Source organism: Passer domesticus, chromosome 4 (assembly GCF_036417665.1).
Source record: "Passer domesticus isolate bPasDom1 chromosome 4, bPasDom1.hap1, whole genome shotgun sequence".
Lineage (NCBI taxonomy): Eukaryota > Metazoa > Chordata > Aves > Passeriformes > Passeridae > Passer > Passer domesticus.
This window is the reverse complement of record NC_087477.1, coordinates 42,248,026-42,273,955: the sequence shown is the minus strand read 5'-3', so window position 1 is coordinate 42,273,955 and position 25,930 is coordinate 42,248,026. Positions and strand designations below refer to the sequence as shown.

Below are 25,930 nucleotides of genomic sequence, written 5' to 3'. Positions count from 1 at the left end.
CCCAAGCCAGAGTGCAATGAGAGCAAGGCTCTCAAGGTTTCACCAGCTTGGTTACCTTAAATAGAGTACCAAGTCACAGTACTGCCAACAAACTTTAAAATCCAGCTCGCTACAAAATAACTGATTTTGAAGGATGCTAATAAGTAGGAGAACTGTCCTAAATTTCTTTTTCAAACTTGAAAGGATAGAAATAGTTTGACCCAATAAATGTGCAAACATGGATTCTGCTGTTGAAGATATGCATAGCAGAGTTAGTAGATTATGAGGGTTGTGAAGCACGCAAATAAAAGTCTGTTTCATATAAACTCCAGTTGTGCAATTCAGCTGCAGGTCCAAGAGGCAAACTACAGCCTTTTTCTCCTATGCAGATCAGCAAAACAAAAATTATAACCATCTTTTCAAGCTAAACTGTGCCTCCATCCATCAGATATATAATTCCACCGTCTTCCACCAAAGCTCTCTTCCTTCCACAAGAGCTCAGTGAAGTCTGAGAGGGAAAGATTTTAATGCAAGCACCAATTTTTTCATATATCCCATCTGAAATGAGCTTATGAGGAGCTTGTCTGCATTATTCATCCCATATCCTGGCTAGAATTAATAACACATCCATTGCTTCTGATACCTTATCAGTACAGAGCTGTTCAGCTGTATTCATTTAGGTGGAGCAATGTACACATCCGGGTATACTTGCTTGAGAACATGAAGTGAGTTTTAAGGCTCAAACAATCACGGGAATTTCTTCTCAAAGTTCCTCAGTTTCCCTGGGCAACGCTGTCCCTCGTACATATGTCTTCATTTGGCCTGGTTTCATTTCTACACGTTTCTCTCGCTGCCCTGACTAAAGGAAGAACGAAAGTCTATAAATCAATGACATCTGCACTAGCCTCATTTTTGCTATCTCTTTCTTTCTTCTTGAAGCAGCAGCTCATCCTGTGACTTTCTTACTTCTCCATCTTTACCAGCTTCAGAGTCCTTCACTACACTTGTACTAATTTCCTTTAAAATGACAGCCAATTGAAAATACGAAAATCACTACTGATTGCATAAATAAGCATTTGTACTGCAGTACACAGGTCTTTAGCAAAACCAATCTTGCATGGATTTACATACATCTCATAGCTTTTCAGGGCAAAGAACCTGTAATTTGGCACAAAGTAGTTCCCCTATTGTGGAGTGGCATTTATAATGACAGTATTAGGTAAATAACTCAGGCATCCAAAGACAAAATTCATCCCTTAAGGTCATGATCTGGATTAAAGTAAGAAAATCCTGGAGAGAGTTTAGAAACTATGAAGCAAGGAAATGGATTATACTAATCAGTGAATTCAGTGATTTTTTGTGGTCTGACAGATGAAATGCAGGTAGTATTTCCCATTCTGTTATTACTCTTAGTGTTATCTAACTTATTAGTATGTTGACAAGGTATGTGTGGCCACTGCACATTGTATAGAAGCAGGGTTATACAGACAGACAACTGTTTTCTACACACTTATTCTACAGAACAACTTTTGCACGGCTGTGACATACAATTTATATATAAATAGATATGTATATTAAACCCATTTGCTGTCAGGGTTTAGTCCTTTTATTTTAACTGCTTATGGCCTCAAACCTATTTTTTTTTCCTCAGATTAACAATCTGAGAAAATCTTTCTGTTCAGTCATAGGCAGCAGCCAGCCCTGAGTGGAGATCACAATTCTCACTGAAGGCTGTTTACTCACAGGGCCCAGCGAGAGGGTTCAGCACTGTCTCCACATACCAAAACTTCATCTTCACTGGCTTCCCAGGAAACCCTAGCAAGCTCACTCGGGATTGCTTCTCCACGTGTAGCCCCTGGCTGTACCCTTAACAGGCAATGTGACTTTAACGCTTGTCCAGAAGCAGCACAGCACTGTGTTCTCCTCCAAGGCAAACACACGACAGCCTCAGGAACGTGCATGGCTGCAGCTCTTCTGCCTCCAGGCTTGAGCTGCCTGCTGCCCAGCTAGTGCTGGGAGAGCACAGAGCTGCAGCTGTACCTATGGAATAAGGGACCGTTCAGGACTGCCTGCTGCCAAAGACTGGAGATGCATTTCTGACAGTAAAACTTGCAAGGCATCAAAACATGTTCTTCCACGGAGGCCAAGAGAAAATTGATGACCAGCTAGGATCCTACATCACATCTGATGGCATCTATGTGGTGGATAGGTCTCATTTCTATAATGTCAAAGATCAGCATGGCACTAGTCCCAGTGAGCTCATCCTGTCTGTGCTGCAATATCTTTATAATAGATGTACTCATGGAGAATGAGGGAGGAGGCCTAACCTAAGTTGTCTGTGTCTGTTCTGATGTCCTTGTCCCTGAACCTGAGTGCCATGCAAAGGTCATAAGTTCCTGCCCATAAAATCATAATATTCAGTGTTTAACTGAACAATAGAACAGCTCTTAAAAGACATACTTTGCTGCCTGAGGAGAGGTTGCAGTGTGCTGGCTAGGTCACACTGATGAGCACTGAGGTACATTAGTTCAAATTCTTGCTCTGGACCATTCATGACATTTCCTTTTGGATGGGATGCCCTGCTGCCCACTAGCAAATTATGCAATGGGTGGATGCTGCTGTTATTCTTTAGCTTTGTATAAAACTTGTACCTAAGCAACAGGAAAAGAATATAATGCCTTAAAAATATAATTAAAGCACTAATAGGTGAATGGGGAGACCTGGATCCTGGTTCCCATTTCAGGCAAAACAGAGGGGTTTGCAGACTTCTCAGTCCTGTGGTCAGATATTGCTTACAGGTTCACTTTCCTTTACAGGGAAATGGGGATGAACCCTCAGTTTCCAGATCCTTCTGACAGCTGGGAATTGGGTCAAACCCAAGTGATATTGCTACATCATTGCTTTTGATGATGTGAAAATGCTGTGTTTTCCTAGAAACACCCCTAGTAATGGGTACTGTAGTGTGCAGGAGCCAAGTCCCAGGAGTGACTAAGCCATGCAAGAGGCACAAGTCAGTGCTGGCTCTTCCACATGCCCTCTTCAAGTACCAGTGGGAAAATCCACACCTTGCAGTGGGACATTGTGCGTGGGTTTGTTACCCTAAAGCAGGCACTGACCAAGGCAGCACCTCCACAAGGCAGAGAGGAAAGCCATGCAGTAAATTAGTGCACTACTTACTGGCTCAGCATGATGGCTGCAGAGAAAGCTCAGGAAGCCATAAAATAAAGATACCATGAAATAAACGGAAAGATTATTTGTAATTAATTGCTCTTATACAGGATGATGTAAAGCAGACTTAAAATTACAGAGAATTAGTCTGGCAATTGTAGATTTTGCACACACTGTCATGGTTACTTCAAAACTGTCTATATACCACACTCTAACAGGCTTAAAGGAGTTGAAACAGAACTTTTAAATCATTTGCGTTTTAAATAAAGGAGGCTATTTGTAGTAATAATACTTTTGATGAAGGGTTCAGAGTCAAGTGATACGTGTGATTGATGTCCATAATAATTGCACACTTCTATAATCCTTCCTCACCCGTAAGAGTTTTACATTTTGGATATTATTAATATTCAGACAAAAATAACTTGTAGGCAATAGCGTGTCCTGAACACGGTGGAGAATTAATCTATTTTTGTAAAACTGTTTAAGAATGATGGATACTTTTTTCTGCTTGAGTAAACACTAGCTAATTCTCTAGACTTCCCTTTTCTGCTCATGAAAATCCAAGTCCAAATGATTTCATGGATATTTAAAGGATGGTGTCAAATACTGAATACACAAAGATGAATTTCTCCACTTGATAAAGACCTGATACCATTCATTACATTGCAAACATTTCAGCACTGGAGTTTCATTGGGTTTTAATTTGTAAGAGAGAACATAATGAACTTAGGAACAACAAAAAATGCAAAGAAAAAAATGAGGCTGCTGAAATGTAGCCATCAAACTAGACTTCAAGTGAAAATATCACACTTGTTTTTATTCTAGATAAGCAACAGGGCAGCTGGGAATAAACATAGATTGAAATTTTCTTCATCTCTTTAATGAGTTCAAAGAGGCTTAACAAAGACATAGAAAGTTGAACATTGCTGTGTACAACACGGTAAACAGATTAAAATTTTATACCTGAGCAAAAAAGGAATTTAACTATTAACTACAGCATGCAGAATAACTGATAAGTTATCACATAAACATAGCATACTGTTATTAGGTTACAGTCATTCAGATGTTCTTAATTTTCACAAAGGCTAAAGATGGAAAAAGCTCCGAGACGAGATGAGTATGTGACATAAAACCACAAAAAGGGAAAGCACTTTACCATCTAGCAGCCTTTCCAGAGGATCAGAATTATCTGCTGTTTTATTATCCAGGCAGAAGCAGCAACAATTCAAAGCCTGTGGAGCTAATAACACATTAGACATTTAAGCAGGTCCTGAAAATGAAAATATTAGCAGTTTATGAAGTGCTCACAGAAGACCTGAGCCTGCACTCCCTGCCCTCAAATGCCACTTTGAAGCACTGCATTTGTGAGCTGTTCCCAGAGCAGAATGAAAGGCAGGAATCTGCAGGGAATGACTGTTCAAGTCACAGGCTCGTGATTTGCTCACCAGCATAAACACCAATTCTTAAGGGATGCCTTTTTACCCCATTTGATTGGCCAAAACCCACATTCCATTTTATGTAGAAACTTGACCTTTCCTCTCACTGAATCCAGTATTTGGGTGGGTTTTGTTTTTCTTTTCTCTTCTGTTTTCATCACCTAATCTATTTCAAATGCTCTGGCTTGAAATAGTCTAGCACAAGTCAAAAATAAGTAACATATTTGTCTTCTTGATTCCCTTGTCTTTGCAAAAGATGCCTGTAGGAGAGAAGGGGCCTGAAAAGTTTGAAATTTAACCAACACAGCTGATTCCCCCACCAGACATGTTTCTTTCTCCTGGCAGACTTCTGCATTTCTTGATTTTCACATCAAATATAAAAACTACCCACTCCCACCACCAATATTCCTATCCTACAAATCAGCCATTTGCCTTCCTCCAGAAAAACCAGCAAACCCTGCACTTGTCATTTAGACTTGACAAGAAGATGGGAGGGATGGAAGAGTTTTTATTTACCCTGTTAGAGATAGCCATAAACTAAGCCTCTCCCTTTTACTTCCTTGCAGTTGTATATTTACATACTCTTGATATCAATCAACTCCCCTCAAATCATAATACCTGCCTTGACTTCCCTGCTACTGTTCTTTCATCATTTATGAATAAAACTACGCATTGAAAATGCATGTACCAAAATGGGTTCATCCCTTTTTCCACAACATATTCATTTCTTCTTTACAGTCAGACATCTTAGACATTGGTAGGCTGTGTGAAAGAGTCCCCAGGGAACTGAATCCTCTTGGCTTCTAGTTTCTTCCTGGCTTTGAAAGCTGCTGATACTTCGGGGTGGATGGAGTCCAGCCGCTGCTCACACTGGAAGGCCGTGAGGAAGGCCGTCCTGTAGTTGTTATTCATCCAGCCGTAGAGGAGGGGGTTGGCAAACGTGGAGCACATGGCAACGACATGGAACACCGTGTAGATCAGTTTGTACTCTTTCAGGTCTAACACCTGACTGTCAATGTCACTGACCAGCTGGAAGGTGTGAAAGGGCAGCCAGCTGACAGCAAACACCACAACCACGCACACCAGCATCTTGGTGGTTTTCCGGCGCCGATGGTGATAGTGGTCATTCCCCGCCCCGGGGCTAACGTGGTTCTTGAGCTTGGTCCAAATACGGATGTAGGCATAGGAGATGACTGCCAGAGGCAGAACATACTGGATCAGGAGCATGGAGATGCTGTAGATAGTGCCATAGTTGAGCTGCCCCTCCCCTGGCCACTTCTCAGAGCAGACCACAATCTTGAAGTCAGGAATGATCTCAATCAACGAGTACTCACGGAAGATGGCCAGAGGACTCGCCAACAGGGCACTGACTGCCCAGGCAACTCCTATAATCAGGAAGCTGATCCGCTTAGAGATTCTGCTTTCCAGGTGGTAGACGATGCAGCGGTGACGATCCAGAGCGATCACAGTCAGAGTGACAGTAGACACGTGGACAGCAAGGGCCTGGGCGTAAGGCACCAGGTGGCACAAGACTGGGCCCAGCTTCCATTCGCCCAAGAGCGTATAAACCAAAGTGAAGGGCAGGCACAGCGTGTTCACCAGCAGGTCAGCCACTGCCAGGTTGGCAATGAAGAAGTTAGTCACTGTGCGCATGCTTTTGAACTTGATGATCACGTGGATCACGAGGGAGTTTCCGATCACTCCCAGCAGGATGATGGAGCAATAAGCAAAGATAAGAATTATCTGTACTTCAACAAGTGTTGTGCTGTCCTTCAGTTCTGGTTTAGGGTCCAGAGCCAATTCGTTGAGTGGTGTGGTGTATCTTGTCAAGTACAGCTTAGTGAACAGCTCCATTTTCATTTCATCTGTCTGGTTGTCCTCACCTACTGCTTCCAGGGGCCCCATCCTTTCAGCAGCCTGGTCTAAGCCACAGAGCTGCCCCTGGAAACAAAACAGTACAAGAACAAGTGGAGAAACTGGTCCACATGGGCTAAGACAAGAAGCAAAGAGGTAAATCTACATCTCTTTCCTAACCCACACACTACATTGCAGGATTAAGAGAAGATCTGTCTTAATATATTTAAATTCTCTTGCCCTTACATTTTGAAGACTGATCCAGTAATATTATTTAGGCATGACTCCTGCTGAAAATTGGAACAGATTTCATAAGCATTCCAAAGACAAAGTTTGCCTAAGTAAATGCAGAAGGATTAAGATCCTGCTGGGCAGCATATAATTTTTTTTACAACCCACTACCTAAAACTAGTGCTTATTTAGCACAAATCTTCCAGTAATATCTATGGGAATTCTACATGAAACAGCACCATCCAGACTGTGATTAGCGTAATAATCTTCCAGCTTTTCCTTAATGAAAAGTGTTTCCTTTAAATAGTTACTAAATTCTTACAGGTTTATGCCCTTCCTTAACATCAGTGAACTAATTGCTGGGGTCTTTCTTTAAGAAACTTTTTTTACAATAGTTTGTACCATGAGGCAAATAAAAATACCAATGAAATAGAATGGAAATAATAGCATTTCTTTGAAATGACTACATAACTTATTCATGCTGAAATCAATTCAAGAAACAATTGAAACACAGTTATACATGATATTTCCTTTCTGTGTGATGTTTCAGAAAACAGAGCTCCTTGGAGGCTGCCAATCAGGCATTCATTTCTGACTGCAGTCATAGCGAAGAGCAAATCATTCCCCTGCTGAAGTCAGTAAGAATTTCACCACTGGCATAAAAATCACTATTTTTTTCCTTCCTTACACAGGCTGAGCCAAATTCTGTGCTACCCTAAGCTTTGGTAGGCACAATATATGGATGGTTTACAATCAGTTGCTGACTCGGACTTCAGACCAATGTAGAAAAGTACACGTCCCCATGAAAACTGCCCAGAGCATGGGTGGCATGCTAACTAAGATCCAAGAACATGGGGACTTCTTTCTCTGGCCTGGGAAAATAATAAGAAATTAACACTGCCAAGCAAACTTACCAATATAACACCACTGTTCACCACCCAGGAGAATGGCAACCCTGAGTTACTCACTCTACTTCCCCGTTCATTACCTTCCCTAAGGAAAGCAAGCATAGAAAAGAAATGACACTTTCTTGCCATTGAGTGTTACACATAGCTTAACCCTCCCCAAATTCAAGTCTGCCTAAAGAAACAGCTATTGATGTGTTTGGATGAACATGGCTCTTAAAAAATTCTTGTTCTTTTTTTCATCAGCTCCATTTAATTCCTTCCATCCTCAGAGAAACATTTCAGAGGAACAGAGGTCCATTTTCATCCCTACCTCTGTTCCCAGTAGCTATCAGCGAGTGACATCCTTCAGTATGGTTTCCAAATTGAGAAAGGAGGGTTGTCTACCAGCAGGAGACTGAGCCCTTTTTGCTTGCTTCTATCCCACACAACATCCCAAAGATTTTCTCAGGGCAAACTATTTTTGCAAAATAAGCAGATCGACTGCATGAACTGAAAGGCATTTCTCCCCAACTAAACAGGTCAGAATTATGCCATACTGTTTAGTCTACATTTATTCAGCAATTAATAGTGTAAGCCTGAGAGGTGAAACACCACAAGACACGTAGCTGAGATATGCCAGCTGCTCATACTAGTGTACACCGCTGATTTTAGCAGTAAAATCAGTGTTCACCTACTAGCCTAAGCAACTACTAGCCTAAGCAATGGATGTCAGAAAGGGATTCCTTATCAATACACCTTTAGTCCACCAGGTTAAAAATGTAAAGATCCACCAGAATTTGTACAGTCAAGGCTATGCAGAAGTTGAGAACTATGATGAGCACTTTCCTTTGACCCATTCCTACACCTAGGAATTACTCTTCTATACACTATTACAGTAGAGATTTGGTGAGGTCTCAGGACTGTCAGATGCTTCAAAATATCTTTTTTTTTTTCTTGCAGCGCAGGTAATGTCTACACAGAAGTAGAAAGGTGTGAGGGCTGAGAAATATAAATTCTTTCCCTTCTTTGCCCTAAATCCAGGCAGAAGGATGTAGCTCAGCCAAAAAACATAGCTTCCCTTTCTTCCCAAAAGTAGTTTCACCCATTTCTCTAGTCCCTGATTTTCTGTTGATTCCTTCTTGCAACTCCTTTTTAGCAATGCCCTGTCTTGCTCTGACACTTTTACTTTATTTGTTACTGCCCTATCCAGGCTGATGAAAGATGCTTTGGTCTTGTCAATATGACAAAGCTGAGGGAGAAAGAAAGGACAACCACACTTTAAAACAGAAATTAGCTCGTGTATCACCAAGCGATGAAATAAACAGGACAAGTTTGACATGGTCTGTGGGACAGTTATGTGGGCAAAATATCAGCTGCTTTCAAAAAATGGGGATAAAACCAAGGTGACACTCCAGGTAGTGTTTGACAGGACACTTCCTGCTCTTTTTTTGGGATAAACTCTCCAGGTGATAGCATTTACAAGCACACCTTGCATACTGCACCACACCGGGGCTTTTTCCCCAATTTTTTCCCTCCCAGCAGCCAGATCCTCATGGTCAGGCATCAAATTGCGTCTAACTTTCGGTCGAGAAAGGCCCAAAGAGGATTTACACGGGTTCTGACACCAAGTAAGCAAAAAGGGCAGAATACGTGATTACATTAGCAAGCAGCATTCCCATCAGGACCGCAGTGCCTGCGCTGGGGAAGGGGCTGGGGTTGCCGGAGGCGCAGCTGGCAGCAAAGGCGCCTCCGGGATGCGGCGCCGCTTCCCTGCCGCCCCCCGGTGCGCTGTTCCTGGGGGGAGACACCCATCCCGGGGGGAGACACCCATCCCGGGGGCAGACACCCATCCCTGGGGCAGACACCCGTGCCCGGGGGGCAGACACCCGTGCCCGGGGGGGAGACACCCATCCCGGGGCAGACACCCATCCCTGGGGCAGACACCCATCCCGGGGGGCAGACACCCATCCCTGGGGCAGACACCCATCCCGGGGGGCAGACACCCGTGCCCGGGCGCTGCGGGGATCCCGCCGTGCCAGGAGCGCCGCTCCGTGCCCCCTTCCCGTTCTTACCTTCCTCTCGCCCCACCAGGCGAGCGAGGCACGGCCGGCTGCTGCCCCAGGAGCCGCTGTGCCAGGGCAGGGCAGGGCAGGGCAGGGAGCGGAGCCCCTCGCTCCGCCGCCCGGCTCGGGTCCCGCCGCTCTCCCCTCCCGGGCGGCGGGCCCGCAGCGCCGCTCGCCCCGTACAAAGTTTGGAGGCGGCGGCGGCGGCCCCCGCACGCCGGGAGGGCGGCACGGGCGGGGCGGGCCCGCCGCCGGGGAAGGGCTCGGGCGGGGCGCGGCGCCGGCTCCGCCCGCCGGGCTCCGGGCTCCGGGAGCGGGGAAGGATGCGGGCAGCGCGCTCGGGATGCGCCGTCCGCCTCACGTTTTGGATGTGCCGGCCGCCCCGCGCTCGGGATGTGCCGGCTGACCCACGATCGGGATGTGCCGGCCGCCCCGCGCTCGGGATGTGCCGGCTGACCCACGATCGGGATGTGCCGGCCGCCCCACGATCGGGATGTGCCGTCCGCCTCACGTTTTGGATGTGCCGGCCGCCCCAAGCTCGGGATGTGCCGGCTGACCCACGATCGGGATGTGCCGGCCGCCTCACGTTTTGGATGTGCCGGCCGCCCCGCGCTCGGGAGCCAGCGGCGGCAGCGCTGCCGGCCTCAAGCCGGGATTTGGAGAAAGAGGGAGTCGTGCCAGACCCGAGCCGGTGTACGTGCCGCACACCCGAGCCTGCTTCCTAGCTTTCCGGGGCAGCATAAAGGGGATGCCTTTGCTCCGAACAACTGCGGAAATCCTTGCTTACAAGCGCCGCAGCTTGCACAGATTTTCTGATCCTCAGATGTGGCTGTTGCCAGAGCAGGTGTGAGGATGAATAAAGCATTTACATGTTCTGTCAAGAGCAAAATAAAATATTTCATATTTATTTACAAGGCTGGAAAGGTAAAGACAACAGCTGCTGCTTTTATTTGGTTCTATACCAATAACCTTTCAAAACAGCTCTCCTGCCAGCCGGCTTGAGAGAGGACTAGTGCCAGGCAGCATTGCTGTGCCGCTGGTAGGGTCCAGCTGAGAGATTCAAGGAACTGTCTCAGTGCATATCTGGGGGACCTGATTTACCAAAACGTGCTTCAGCCCTGGTTGTATTTCCCAAAAATAGGAACTAGGAGACTTTGCTTTCTCTATGGCTGATAGCACTGATACTTAAACAATTTTCTTCCCAAACCTTGCAGAAGCTGTTCTCCCGAATAGGAATACTCCTTTACTTCCTGTAACTTTGGTAAATTTGCATTCATACTTAAGGTGGTTTCAGGGATCAGCAACATTATCTTCCCTTTTCTGTCCTCTTTTTCTTCGAAAGGAAACTCGGTACAAAAGCACTTCCCTTGTCAAAGGTAATGCTCAATAAATAATATGCCCTTATCTACAGCAGAGAATGTTAAGGGAGCATCAAGGAGTAACTTCAGTGATTTAGACTTGTTTTTGAAATTCAAAACATGTCCTGAGAACCCCCCTTGGATCTTTACTAATTCAGGCTATCTCTTCAGGAAGGGCCTTGCTCTTAGTCCTTCAGCACTTCTGAGACTGTTAATGGAATGCCCCTAGCTTATTGCAAAATAGATTTCTTTGATGACTAAATAAAGAGCCAGGAGTTTCAATTCTCCTACCCCTGTTTATTCATTTCCCAAGTCAATCCAATTGTAGGATTTATTTTTTGATCTCTCAACAGATATAAATGCATGCCATGAGTTTTAGTAATTACAGCACTTGTATAATACATGGCCGTGACAGCCTGCAATCCTTTCCTTCTCTGACAGGCAGTCAGCAGTGGCCTGCCACTGATTTCAGGAGTGTTACTGTTTTCCCCTACTCTGCACATTCCTTCTAACTTAACAATTCTAACTTAGACTACTTCTAATGTCTTGGAGGGTACAGTGAAATGCTACAAACCTCTATAATCTGCCCAGCTCTGGATTCCATAGCTAAGGGAAGGCTGTTCCTTACTTACACTTCGGATTCCTGGAAGAAGTCAAGAAGTACAATTTCCTAGTGGTTGTTTTGCTGGTAAGGGCTGGCTTCCCATGCTAGAGAAAGAGGCATTATTCCCTATGACAAGGCAATTCTGGGTTCAGCCACAACTGAAATGTTAAATGGATATGCATTTCTAATAAAAACCAGCTTTTGTAATTGCTTGTAGAAGACTGGAGTTTAATGGCCCCATAAACACAGCCTTGAACCAAAAGCCATGAAAACACCAACATCAAGGGCAGAAGGAGTCAAGGAGCAAATGGGCTGTTCAGTATGAAATGAGCTGCTTGGTGAACACCTCCAAAGCAACTGCGGATACTTTGCTTTGTGTGCACTCAAATTTCCATCCCAAAAACCATGGATAACCATGAGTCATTGAATCGTGGAACCATGTGTTGGGTGGAAGTTCCAAAAATCTTCACGTCCAGCCTTATCAAATCAAGTCTAGATGCAGCCGGTTGTGCCAGGCTATGCCTCCTCTCCAGGAGAGTTTTGAGTATCTCTGAGTGACAGATACTGCCCTCAATGGGGAGGCCATCCTGACAACAATTCTCAAAGACAATTTTTTTTAATCAAGTCAGACTTTCCCACATTCCAGCTTGTTCTAAATGCATCTTGTCCTAGCCCTATGTTCCTCCCAGTATCTGTGAACAGTAGTTAGAATTCCATTAAGCTTTGGCTTCTTTGAGGCTGAACAAAACTCAGTTCCCTCAACACCACTTTGGTTGTTGTGCAACTCAGCCTCAGTCATCTTGGTGTCTCTTTGTTGCACTCACTCCAGCCTACCAATGTCTTTCCAGCACTAGGAGCCCCAAACTGAACCCAGCTGTGCCCACAGATGTGGTCTCACAGCTGATAAATAGAGGGAACTAGTCACTTCCCAAACTGTTGGCTACGCTCTTGCAATGTCCTGGTATAGACTGTAAAGTTAGACTGTGCAAACTGACTTGCATTAAATAAATGAGCCACATGAACTTTAAATCTCAGCTTCCTATTTAAGGCAAGTCTATAAATGAGCTTTTGCTGTGAATATGTATATGTACTAAGATGAAATTAGATAGCATATCTTAACAGCTTGGGAAAAAAAGGCTGTTGGATTTATGTTGTTTCTGCTGTAAATCCCACTTAGGGAGGTATGGCAGGGTATAAGAGATCCGATTTACGTAGTTTGCCTCTGGCAGTCTCTGTTGAACTCCCTTTACTGTTAGACAATTGTCTTGTCAAATTCTGTCCAACATGCAGGGGTTTTTTCCGATGGAACAATGAACATTTATGCCAGCTCCTTCTAAGTTTACCAGCTCTCAGGAGCAAAATAAAGGTCTGCATGTGGTGCCCCAACTTGAAGCAGTAATGATTTTTGTTTGAATCACAGAACTAGGAAAGAGTTGCCATTCCTTGTCCATTAAGTTGTCCAACATCAGGTTTGCTGAAATGGCAAATAAGGCTTGATGAATATCAACAAGAGAAGGCAGCAGCTGTTCCATCTCCTGATCCCAGACATAATTTTCCTTATATTATTTACTGTGAGGGTTGAATTTAAAAAAAACGCTGCCCCTTGATCACTGACCTTTAAAAGCAGTGCTGTGCTGCATGCCACTCAATCAACCCAAACTCTGCCAGTCCTTACTCACATAGATTTTCCTGGATTGAGTCAGATTTCAGGGATTTAAGTGTTCTACATAGCATGGAAAATCCCTTAAAAATAAAATAGGGAAAAAAAAAATGAAAAATGACCTTGAGAAAAAATATCTGTGATGAATCTGTTATGTGGTACCCACACAGAGATCATATGGTGTAAAATTATATAGGAAAAATACTTTTCTTACTTAAAAGGTCAGAAAAAAGTGTTTCAATGGCTAAGGAGTGAATTTTCTATTTATATAGGTCTGTAAACATTTTGCCATACAGTTATAAACTGTTGCTGTTCCCTTTTCTCACAGGTTCAATTCTACTTATTTACGTTTTTCAAATGCAGTAATAGAACTGTATGCACAAAACCACATCATCAATCTGCCTTAGGGGTAAATGCAAGTCAGCAGGTAATGAGAGGTATTGGCAGGTATGTATAAATACAACTTGGAGCTCCTACCAGCAGTACTTCCCAGCTAGTGCTGCCTAAACAAACAGTTGGGTGCATCTCGTTCAAAAATGATTGCACCAAAGGCTCAGTTCCACTGGCTGTTTGCTCACAGGCTGTGACTGAGTTCAGCACTGCTTCCACACAAGGCAAGACTGCCGAGCTGAGCATTGTGTTTCAAACACATCCTTCCCAAATCACCTCGTGCATCTCAGGCACTTGTTTCATTCAGACAAAGCCAACTCTGTAAGATCGACTAGTTCATCCAAGAAGTGACAGGTTTAAAGTTGCCCATCTAACACCAACGCGTATCTATTTGTATTTACATACCTGTGACACAGTCTGTAAGTAACTAGACACACTGTTTTTCTCTATTCATTCACTGTTCCCAGTTGGCAATCTTTATGCAATGAGCATGTCCTTGATATTGCTTTATATTCTCAGTATGTATTTTGCCATCTTATTATTTCTTTGCTGACATGCAATCCTTTCTCTGCAGAGAATATGGAAATTGTCATTACTTCACAGTTTTGAATTTTTCTACACACTGTTCCTTCACAGTTTTGGGTTTTCTATGCTGTTTTAATTACTAGATCTCAATCTCAATATTCAGCTTTTATTATGATCTATTTTCTGTCATTTGAATTTAAAGAGGCTGGCCAAAATTTAATAGGATTTTAAAATACCAGGAATAAACCATTTTACTTTTTTTGTTGTTGTTTTTTGCATTTTAGACATTTTTTCCTTCCTGTTTTTTTCTTAATTCAGCTTCTTTTTAAGTACAAAAATTTCTGAAAGCTCAAAAATGTAATGTGGAAAATGACACTTTATTAGTGTATTGAAGATTTGATGGACAACGAGTTGTTGCCACTTCTAAAGAGGTTTTTAGATGCTCTCGAGGCAAGTATGCTTTGTTTATTTTAGAGTACTCATCACAAAGAATAGATTCTAACTTACAGCTTACAGCTCGAATATCACACACACTTCAGTCCTCAGTTTCTGGTAGCTGAGAAAGCAATGAATCTCTAGATGCTTTCCAAAAGTGAGTCAACTCTATCTGTTTGTTGTATGCTTGTTTGCATGCCAGTTGCTTCTAATTCTAGAGATGCTTGGTTGTTACAAACAACAATACCACTCACTCTTTGCTTTGTCAAAAAATTAGTCTTGTAACAATTTTTAAAGGTTATGTATGTTCTTAAAACTGAATCAAATTCTTTTCAGGCTCAGTTTTTGACTTGCTGATGATGTCTGTGCACTGTTGAATGTGTTGTCTTTGGGACAAACAGGACTATGTTTAAAAGATGAAAAACTTTCAAATATGTGCTCCCTTCTCTTCAGGTTACAGATGTCAGAATACAGAAAACTGGTCACAAAGTTTGCACACATTCTTTCCTCCTTGTAGAGAGTGCCTAGAGCATACAGCTGGCTACACATTACTCAGAAATATATTTTAGTGAGCCTATTTCTCAAAAATATCCATATGTTTTGGAGGGTTTTTTGTTACCATATGCTACTTTTATCATTACAAACCCTTTTCATATTGCTCTTAAGCTCAAGGAAATGGGTCATCTTTTGACCTTGCTCAGCCAACCTTCATTAAGATGAAGAAGATTGCTGGTGTGGTTGGCATCTAGGTCCTGAAGAGATGCTCCAAAGAATCAATATGGATAGAGTAACCTATCTGAAATGTAATTATTTTGATGAATAATGGCATCCATGAATGAAGACAGCCCTTTGATAATGTTGTCTGATATATAATGCCATGTAAAACACATCATATTTGTTGTGAGCATAAATAGAAGATGCAATTAAAAAGTTTCCAGTGAAATTTTATGAAAATGTCATCTTATATAAAGAAATTCTTTTTTTTCAATCACTAAGACAAAAAATGAGTATCTTTCTCCCATGTTGCTGAAAGTAAATTAATTCTTATAATTTTCTACACACTATTTCAGTGAATTTTCCTACATTTACACAGAATTTGCAGGCTGTTCTGAACCCCTCACTGGCTTCATCCAGGGTCATTCTGTACCTCTGTGTGGCATTTTATGCAGTAATATCTTTTGGGGAAAATACATAGCGTTAAATTAATGGATTTCCTTTGTAAGTATTTCTTATCCTTGAGAAATTACTTTAATTGCTAAAGAAGTGGAAAAAGACTACTGCCCATACCTTTTATGACTCATTTTATAAAGTAAAGTGGTTACTGTCTCATTTGTGCACTCTGTCAGAATTTTGGAACTTCTGAAGGACTAAATTCTAGGCTAAATGCAGCAAACCTGTACATCCCCTTTCTCGAACTGTAATTCCATGACTCAAACACTCACATACAGAAATGCTGGGAAGTTTCAGCTGTTTCATCTTCTTCCTTGCTGATACTTTCCATCACAGGTGTCACACCTTCCAGTGTAGTGAAACTTCAGTGCCTCATTTTTGACTGACAGCATTGTTTGTGAACAAGTTAAGCTTGTCAGCCTATCTTCTTCACAAGGTTGAAAAGTGCTCTGATCCAAAAAGTCTGCCTCCCACTCTGAACTGAACTGGTAGTTTTCTACATGAACTCCGTTTTCCTTTGTTAAGTGCCTGTGATTACCACCCACATCTTCCAGAGTGATGGCATTTGAATTGCTAGGGGTATTTTAGGATGGAGAAGGAATGGGAAGAGGCTTGGGAAAAAAGTGGGTAGGGGTTTGGCATGTTTGTAAGGCTAAGCATTGTGTGACTGAACACAGCCAGGAGACCAGCAGCCAGAGCACCCTCTGTGCACAAAGCTTATCCACTCTGCCCAGCTTCAGCACAAAGGAATGTGCCAGCTCCTGCTTTTCCAGAGCAGCTGAAAGCCTCCTTCATGCCACACTGAAATTGTGCTATCATTCCCTGAAGATCTAGTCCCTTCACACTGCACGTCTGGCTGGCACAGCCTTCCTTCAGCAAGAAGCTCTTTCTGCAGTGCTGTTTTTGCAGGTTGGAGTGGGGAAGATTCAACTGCTCTTCAGCATCACCTCCCTGTCCTGAAAGCTGCAGCATGATCATCTCAGGGTCCTGGGGAATGGTAAGACACATATAATCCCGCCAGAAATGCAAAAACATCTCAAGAGGCTGTGTGGGGCTGTCTGTGGTGGAGGTGTTTGCATCTGAGATTGTTATCTTAGACCTCTTTTAAGGTCAAGAGAGACCTACTTAGTCTAACCAGTGGAGTTGAAAACTTTATTATGTTGGGTTGGATGAATTGCACCCTAAACACCATCAGCTGTTTAGAAGACCTTCTTCAACCCCAGGGGAAACCTCAGCTAGTTATTTGTACACTGTGGGTACCTAAACTCCAGTGAAAGGAATTTCACCTGTCGCTAGTGACACTGCAAGGATCTGCAAGTGTATTTTCTCCCCATCAGTGTCTGGATTGAAATCTTGTGTATGGGTAGTTCTTCTCCAGATCCTCAGTGAAGTTTAAGCACGTAGTGTCCATTGATTTCAGGTACAAAAACTATACAGTGTTGGAGCCTTAATGCTTTGCAGATTGTGTCACATTTGTCCTTATAGATGGTCTGTATGATATTCTCTTTCTTGTTCACAAAGACTTGGGGGGGCTTTCCTGTACACAGAAACTGTCCAAAATACCTCTCCCAGACAAGTTCCAGATATGGACTCCCTTTTTCCTAAATATCCTTTTCTGTGTTACAGGCAAAATTTCCTATATGGCAAGTCCTAGACTGCCAAAAATAGAAAGAAAAAAGAACCCAAAATAACAATTGTTTTAATCTGTAAACTCATTCTGATGTCCATAAAAGTTTTTGTCATATTGGCAATCTTACCCATTTTCACAGTGCACTAATTCTTCACCTAGCAGGTAAAGATGATGGCAGGTTTAGATGGATCTGCCATCACAGGAAATTAATATCACACCTTCCAGTCAGAGCCTTTGAGCGAAGACCAGAAAAATCAAATCTCTCTACAGATTCTGCGGGAGAGTTTTGTTGAGTGACTAGAGACCACCCTGTTCTGTGCATCTGCACACAATCTATCTTACTCTGGCTTCTCTATTATGTACAAAAAATCCAGTTCATGGCTCTCACCAACTCACCCTTCCCCTCTATTCTGAAGTCTTCCCTGTGATTCTGGCTTTCCTCCAGCATTGATTCCTGCCAGTCATACGGGACACTCCCATGCATTTCTGTCTTTTATTCCTATAACCTTCCTCCCAGCATGGTCTCACCAACAAACATTTGTACACAGATGTTTTGGCTGTTTACCTCTCCTCCTGAGAGTATTGGATGCACTCTTGTCTCTCCTAATAGCAACTTTTGTTCACTGCCAAAATTGAAGAAAATGCTGTTAACATCTGTGTGTGAGAAGAGAGATCTTCTTTATCAGTGTTATTACTTTCGTCGCTCTACCAAATTTGAGAGCAAAATTTAGGACATTGCTTCTTTATCACCTCATTTCTTCCCTCAGCAGAGATTAATTGCCATATAGTTTTGTATGATTTTAATGTTATTGCTCTGTTCTCTACAGTGCAAATGTATCTGGCCTATATAGTGGGAAACTAGTGCAGAAGAATGATAATGAAATCTTGTGTAAATTTTGGTTGATTTTCTACCACCTTATGACATTTTAAAGAAACCAGACCTATGAAAAATTCAATAGTTTAACTGATTTGCCTTTTCACAGACAAAAGGCAAAAGCATTGCACTGCATTGCATTTTCTCCATGACATTGTATCTTGTGCTGTGCAGCTAAGTATTAACATGACCAACCATGAGCCTGCTCCTTGTAGAAATCCTGAAATTTCTCTAGCCTAAAAAAACCTCTTATATTTCTCCTATTTGCCTTCATTGCAGTGAAAATGTTACTTTTGTAAAGAAACCTGAGTAACAAATATTTTGCAGACATACTTTACAATACAAGGCAGTAAAACCATGAGCTTGAAGACAGAAGGGCTTCACCACACTCTTTTAGGCAAAGTAATTCAAGGCTTCAGCCCCTTGCTACAGCAGTGGCTCAGAGCACCCACAAGCCAGCACCTCTCACCTTGTCACCTTGCAGCAGGCACATGCATCTCCAGAACCACCTTTATTTGGAGGTGCACAATTTAGTTTGACTCTTAAAGCAACTTAAAATAGTTTTACTATTGCAATATTGTCTTAAATTACGAGTATTTGTTAGTGAAAAATACTTCCTTTTTGTTTATGCTTCTTCATGAACTTTTGCACAAAAGAAACAGACATTCCTTGTTACAAACTAATAAAAATTACAGACTCAGTTCTCTGCCTTTTTTCTGGTAAACTCAGTAGAACAGTGCAGTAATGCTATCACACATTCGTTAATATGATTGCAGAGGTATAGTGCACTATAATATTAAATCTTATTTTAAAATAATTCCTATGTAAAATATAATATTCATTTATGGATATAAATAAAACAATAATCTGTCTTTCCATAAAATATATCAATTTATACTGAAGACGGTTCATATTAGTAAAACTTTAATGTATCCAAAAATTAATAAATAATACCAAGCTTAATAAAGGGGAGAAAAAATCTGTGTACTTAAAAATCAGGTTTATGTGATTTATGCAGCAGTCTTTAGGTTACTACTATTTTTCTAATCTCAGGTGAGTTTAATTCTGCTTGAGCACCAACTTCTGATTTTGTAAAAGTGAATCTGCCAGTCCTACACTGATGAACTATTGACTGATTCAAATCTAATCCACATTTTTACCCAAAAGTTTATACCATATACATGTCTTATAGTTTAAAAGTATCGGGATGGTGATGCAACAAAAGGCCAATTTTAAATCAGGGCTTGGATTCTGCTACCCACATTTGTTTCAAGGAAAGAGTGTTTGACTTTGGTGTTAAGCAGTGCTTCACTGCACATCCCACAGCTCAGAAAAGCCACGGAGTCTGAGGGAAAAGTGTCAAGATCCAGAGTCCCCTCGGTGGCTGACAGCCTGCAGCTACCTTGCCTTCTGCTTTTCATGAACAGCCTCTTCTTCTGCAGAAAACCAGTCCAAAAAGGACCAGTGAAACTAAATGTATGAGGATCTGGGACTGCAGAAATAGCTCCAGAGGGGACTCCAGAAGCTGTTCAGGGGAAGCCTTTAAGTTTTCTGCTTTTCAGATATTCAGGGCCAGGGAACAGAGTTATCCACACCAAACTTATCTGCTATTTTGGAAACTCTGACATTGATCTTGTGGCAGTTGTTGAAAACTGGAGCTCTTTACTAGCTAGCTAGCCTGGAGCTTATACCAGATGAGGTTTCCACACTGAGAAGGCTCCTGCAGGCACTGGACTTTGTTTTGGTCAATCCAAAACAGATCTTTTTCAATTTATCGCAAATTTGTAGCATCTCTTCCCTCAGGCAGTTTTGGTCTAAGCTTTTCCACCCTAGGTAGAAATTCAAAAGATCAAGTCAATATAAAAAGAAGCCACCCCTCTCATCTTTTCACTGCTCAGAAACAGCTTCTGGCAGCCAACACTTGGATTAGTGCAGGATTTAATAACATTTCTGTAAACAAGTTGTGGCTTTCACTGCACTAAGTAAATCCTGTAAAGGGAAATCCTGCTTTGAAGCTTTCTGAAGTTCTACAAGTTACCTATATATCAAAAAATATATTTTGTTTGGATTTTCACCAAACCGATGATAAGACGCCTGTCAGAAAGTTACTAAAGGAATCAAGTTGCTGGAGGACTGGTGCTTATAAGATTTCAAATCTGCCTACAGAATCTTTGCCACTTTTCAGGATAAAGGGTAAGCAGCAGAGTATCTTAAGGAATTAGTTTTATTTAAGATCTTCATCAATGACCTGCAGAAGGAAGGGGTGCAAGAGTATGTCTCAGTTCACAGAAGATACTGAACTCCTGCAGGAAGTCAGACAACACACTCACACACAGAAATGAGCTCTAGAGAGATCATACACAGCTGAGCAAGTGCAGAAAAAAATGTGGCAGATGATCCTGTCTAGATATATATAGTGAGTGCATCTAGGGAGAATAATCTAAGCCATGCTTACACAGGGCTGAACTGGAAGCTGACAGCTGGAGCTCAGGAAAGAGACCTGAGGGTCTTTGAACTCATCTGCTCAACATGCAACAGCAGCCAAAAAATGCCAACAAAATTTTGGGTGTTCTCAGAAAAGATGGTAAGAGAAAACCAAAAAAATTTAAGATGCCTATGCATCCACATCTTGAACATTCTGTACAATCCTATTTACATGTTTTAAGAAGGACATAGAAAAATTCAAGAAAATGCAGAGAAAAGCAACTAAGATGATTAAAGGGATGGAGCAGCTGCCTTCACAGGGAATCAGAGAAGGCTGGGACTTTTTATGATCTTATTCCTCCCCCAAGCTGAGTGGGATATGGTTAAAGTTTATAAAATCACAGAGACAGAGTGTAAAGAACATACAGAACTGTTGTTTCCCAAGTCCTGTGATGTCCTCTGGGCACTCACTGAAACTTTTGGAGAGCAGTTTAAAACCTGCAAAAGTCCTATTTTGAATACCACTGCTGCTCTCTCTTCTTAAATGTGCTGGCACTGAAGGCTGTGGAGGTGCACCGTACCAGCAAGTTAAAAAAGGAGAAAGCAGACAAATTCCAGAGCAGCAAATCCATAAAGGGACACTGGAATGAAGAGGTAGGAACATACTTTCTGGCATCTCTGGTGCAGTGGAGGGTAGTGGAGAAATATGAGGGGGATGGACAGCAGAGACACAGGTTTATGAGTCGTCTCCAAACAGCATTTCCCATTGCCACTGCTGGTGATGAAATGGGTTATTAGTTTGGCCCAGAAGGCAATTTTCTATGTTGTCACGAAAATAAGACCCCGTGCTTCTTTGCTAGAGCTTAAACCTGCCACTTCAGAGTTATTTCCACCCATTTAATTTTGATTGCATCTCAGTAGGCAGTCAATGGTGCAGAATTTGTCAACTGGAACAACTGTGTGGTAATTATCAATGGCAGGAATATTTTTTTTGTAATTTTGACCATGACATTTTTTTGCAATAGAATTAAGGAAAATATGGGCTTTTGCAAAAATGAAAGGAGGTGAACCAGTGTTTAAAATAGATATGGATCTTTTGTATAAATGTATAGAACTTAAAAATTATGCAAATTCAGTTAAATAAGAAAGATGTTGATTGAAAAGAATGAATTAGGCAGGCACAAAAATAATTATTTTTAATGAACATAATTTTAGGGCTTTGTTCTGCTGCAGTCATTAAAATTTCTGGATCAGAGTCCAGTTTCCAGAGTTGAACATTGTTCCCAGGTTTACTGATGGCATTACTCTTGTGCTTTGCATGGTGAGCAAACAATTTTTCTCAGGAATGAGGAGTTGCTTGAATAAAAGTATTAAGCTGGACCTAAATAATTAAAGACAGACCAGAAGTCCTGGAGAGTGTACAACAATCTCTGCCAACTCATCCCTTTGGCAGAGATTCCCTCTCACTTTTAGGTTTCCATAGGCATCAAACACTGCCTTCTCCTCACTCAGCCTCTTCTGCTGTACCTTTTTGTCTTTCCCTGCCCGCCTTGCTCCAAATACCCCACACAGCAGAGTGTTTCTTCACTTCTCCTGATTTCTTGTCCTTCCTTCTCCCAGCTCACAGAAAAGGATGAAAATGCCAAAGAGCTCTCCACACCCCCACACTAGATGGTGGTTTTCTGTTAGAGGAAATACTGAAAAAATATTGATTTTGTATGTTTCTAACTGGGAAACATACAAAGGGAGGAAATGGAAACATTTAAGGGAGGCTTAAATACTTATCTATATTCATCAGTTATCACAACTTGAGGCAATTATCAGTTGCAGTTTTGATACCACTTTACTGTATCACAATGCCAAGAGAAGACAGGCAAATCACATCCCCTGGAAATGTGCTGCATTTGAGAAAAAGGTTGAAATAGGGGAGGTGTTTTTATTCTTTTTTTTTTTTTTACCCATGGAAAGTAGGACAGCAAATAGATAATCAGAGGGGGAAAAAAATCTCACAGACTAATTAACTGTTGTTTGAACTGATGGATATGGATGACAATTTGCTCTTCATATAATTTATATTCTGTATGTCCCTACATATCACAACAAGAAAAAAGACCAAAATCAGTTATTATTATTGTTATTATTAATAATAATAATAATATTGTTATTGTTATTATTATTACTGCTTTTAAGTTCAATCTTCTGTTTCTTACAGCAGCCTTAACTTGGTCTGTTGTAGTCACACAAAGGAGAAAAAAACCCAAAAATTTGCTGTAATTAAGCATGAGAATTGTTTTCTCTTTAAATATGCTCAAAAGTCCACTGCATTTTCAAACACTGAAATTTAGTAGGTGTTTAGAGGGTACACCAGGATGTGTTAGTTGAAATGTGGGATCAAATGAGCTGGAGATTGGTGAGGAGCAATCCCCCAAGTATGAACATTTTTGCTTTCTTGTTTGATGGGTTCTTATAATGCATTGCTGACATTGTTCCTGGACAATCAAATCATAATGCTGAGCGTTGATCTCAGCTGCTTGACATTTCCCACTGCTAGCACAGAGGGATCACTACCCAGCATGTAATAAGGAATCAAAATTTGAAAGTCAGTATTCTCTAAAACCAGGGTAAAGCCCTCTCCCCCTCCCACAGCACTCCCTACATTGCACTCTAGATTCAGCTGGAGGAGCTGCAGCTGTCCTCTGTGCCTGTTTTCACTTTCAAGAGGGACCGACTAAAGGCTGCTGAGATGCACAGCTCAACTCCTCTGATCTGTTTTTAGTGGGTTTTCTGCACTGGATGTTCCGGAAATATAACCATAAACCTTCCTCGGTCACAAATCCAAATAAATCATGGCATTGCCATGAAACATGAGAGAGAATACACTTAAGCTGTCCAGGAGCAAGTCCAGAGGCAGAATAGCAGCACCTCTAGTGCTGTAGGAGCCAAAATGTTTATCCTTCACATTCTTTGCTTACAAATACCCCTGGGATCAGCCCTGACAAATACCCATTTTTTAAATCCCCCAGAGGAAATTCAACTGTATTTAAATCACCTTTGAAGGCTCACTAACCTTCAGATTCTCGGGTGTGACTGGCAGTATCCATCACACAGGCTGCATCCCTGAAACCACCATTGCAGACAGCTGAGTTAGCTCACTGGAGTCAACTGGGGAACATCTGTCCCTCTCACACTTTCTGAGCTTTTTCCAGCTTTAATATCCACATCAGTACTGGCAGAGTGCCTTAGGAATCTGCCAAGGGCTTATGCTTTCACATCCTTGACAGCACCACGTGAGGGAGGTGGCTGGCTCTTGGGCTGCAGCTACTCATAGATCCAGTAGGTCATACAAGACATCAGCAAGTTTCTTACATTTCTGTGTTCCTTATCTAGTCTTGATTCAGTCCAGAGTGGAAATCACAGGTTGAATCCTAAGGAAAAATCAGTAAAACTCTATTATTCTTACAATCAGATGGATTCCCCCTCCTTTTCTCTCTGTGTGAAACCTGAGCTCAAGTTTTCTGTCTGTCAATATACATCCATCGTACAGTCAACCTTGTGTTCTTTCTTTTGATTTTTCTTTGTCTTCTCCACTACTGCAGCTGTCTTTTATCATTCTTGCTTTAACTTCACATGACTGAAGAAATATACTGGCTTTTTCAAACAGCATAGGGTTTTTTTTACATGAGCCATAACATGATGTACCTCTTTTCAGCTGATCTACTTCTCTCATAAGGTAAGATACTCTATGAACCTTGGAAAAAGAATGAAAAGATACATCTAAAATAGCTTGTGTGGATATGAGGAGGGGAATAAATAGTTCTGTTATAAAGGACCATTAGTCGAGCCAGCTGTAGCTGCTGAGAGTGTTCAGAAGCAAATTCTATAACATAAATTGAACACATCCCCACTCATGAAATGGTCATGTCTCCCTTTTTCCAGTTATTTTTGCTTTCAGCAAAAAAAAAAAAGAAATATGGAAAGTTGAAATTTAGACAGAGGCAGAGGCAGCTTTGCCAATTCTTGTAATGTTATTGCAAGTATCACAACTGTTAATGTTTTCTCTTCAAGTCCCAAATGCTAGCAGCAAGACATTGCAAAGGAGTTTTCATTTCTGAGTATATTCTGAGTCATTCTGATCTCAAGGAAAGGCTTGAAGCTGCTTCAGAAATGTAGCCTAAAGAGTAAAATAGTAAATAAATAAAAAATGTGGGGCTTAAAGTCTTGTGACTTCTAAACAACTGAGATGTTTTTCCAATCGTGTGGATATTGGAGATGGGATTTGCAATACTGTGCATCATAGCCTTAATCCAGCTGAAGAAAATAGACCTGTTTATTGCACTGCCTAGAACACAGGAAAACACTGTCCTGACTACGAATTACTTTAATCTTTTACATTCAGGTGCTCTCCTGATTCAAAACCCTTTTATGTTTGCAAGCTGAACAGGACACCAAAAGGAGTTACTCACCTTGCACAAATGAGCATGAAATGGCCCCTGTCCAATACCCCAGGAAAGCTGCCAGTCAACTGCTGCTACACTCAGCTGCTTCTGGGCAGGAGTTCTCCTTCTGCAGCTTGGGAGGCATTAACATTTCAGCTGGGATGTATCCCAGATTCCTCTTTCAGGATGCCTTTGGCATCAGCTGTGAAATAAACTGCCATGCAGGGCAGTGGTCCTGCTTGGAAGGACTCCTGACTGCTCCTCAGGCTATCAGTGGAGCGAGGTCTCCTTTATTCCTGGACACTGAGAACCTGCAAGCCACAGCTTAGAGATAACACCTTACCCCCTGTTGTACAACTCTCCTCTCACAGGGGTCATCCTCCCAGTTGCTGTTTTTCCCTTTGAAGAGAGGATTCCTGTACTGTGTGTCAGCTGTGGTGATGGCTTCTAATGGAGACAGACACTCAGGTGAACACCAGTGGCAGAGCTTTTCCTCTTTGCAGCAGCAGGCCTGCCCCAGACTTGCATCTCATCCCTCCTCAAGAAATTTCTAGGAGCATGGGGATTTGAAACAGGCTCAAACTCATGCTCAGCTGAAGCTGCCAGCAGTGAAATAGGCCACACTGTTAATTTCCAATGAGCCTGTCAAACATCTGTGTAAAAATGGAGACAGGAGCAATTCCCCCAGACTGGGGGAACATGTCATAAGGGTTTATTGCACTTCATGGTGTCTGAGAAGAATGGTTCAGATCAAGATTAAAATTAATCTCAGAAAAATTGAAATGGTTTCATTGATTTTTGCACAA

General features: G+C 42.0%; 2 protein-coding genes across 8 annotated transcripts in view; one reads left to right on the top strand and one right to left on the bottom strand.

Moving 5' to 3' along the window:
- Nucleotides 1-25,352, top strand: part of MAP9 (microtubule associated protein 9) — a 96,810-nt gene extending 71,458 nt beyond the window's left edge. For 3 of the 6 annotated variants that reach the window (XM_064417453.1, XM_064417447.1, XM_064417451.1), the window contains exon 14: nt 1,725-2,004. In XM_064417453.1, coding sequence (XP_064273523.1) covers nt 1,725-1,989 — 265 coding nt within the window. In that variant the 3' untranslated portion in view covers nt 1,990-2,004. The other 3 variants (XM_064417448.1, XM_064417449.1, XM_064417452.1) reach the window with 3 other exon arrangements.
- NPY2R (neuropeptide Y receptor Y2) lies at nt 4,006-9,862 on the bottom strand. 2 transcript variants are annotated; one of them, XM_064417458.1, is made up of 3 exons: nt 9,628-9,862; nt 7,583-7,661; nt 4,006-6,524 (listed from the first exon to the last, which is right to left on the bottom strand). In XM_064417458.1, the coding sequence occupies exon 3, from the start codon at nt 6,486-6,488 to the stop codon at nt 5,331-5,333; it is 1,158 nt and encodes a 385-aa protein (XP_064273528.1). In that variant the 5' UTR covers nt 6,489-6,524; nt 7,583-7,661; nt 9,628-9,862; the 3' UTR covers nt 4,006-5,330. The 2 variants fall into 2 exon arrangements, with proteins under 2 accessions (XP_064273528.1, XP_064273529.1); XM_064417459.1 differs by lacking the exon at nt 7,583-7,661.
- Nucleotides 25,353-25,930: the final 578 nt, after the last annotated feature.

Excerpts from the sequence above, each read along its gene's own strand:
- NPY2R (XM_064417458.1), bottom strand. The coding sequence starts at position 6,488 with ATGGGGCCCCTGGAAGCAGTAGGTGAGGACAACCAGACAGATGAAATG.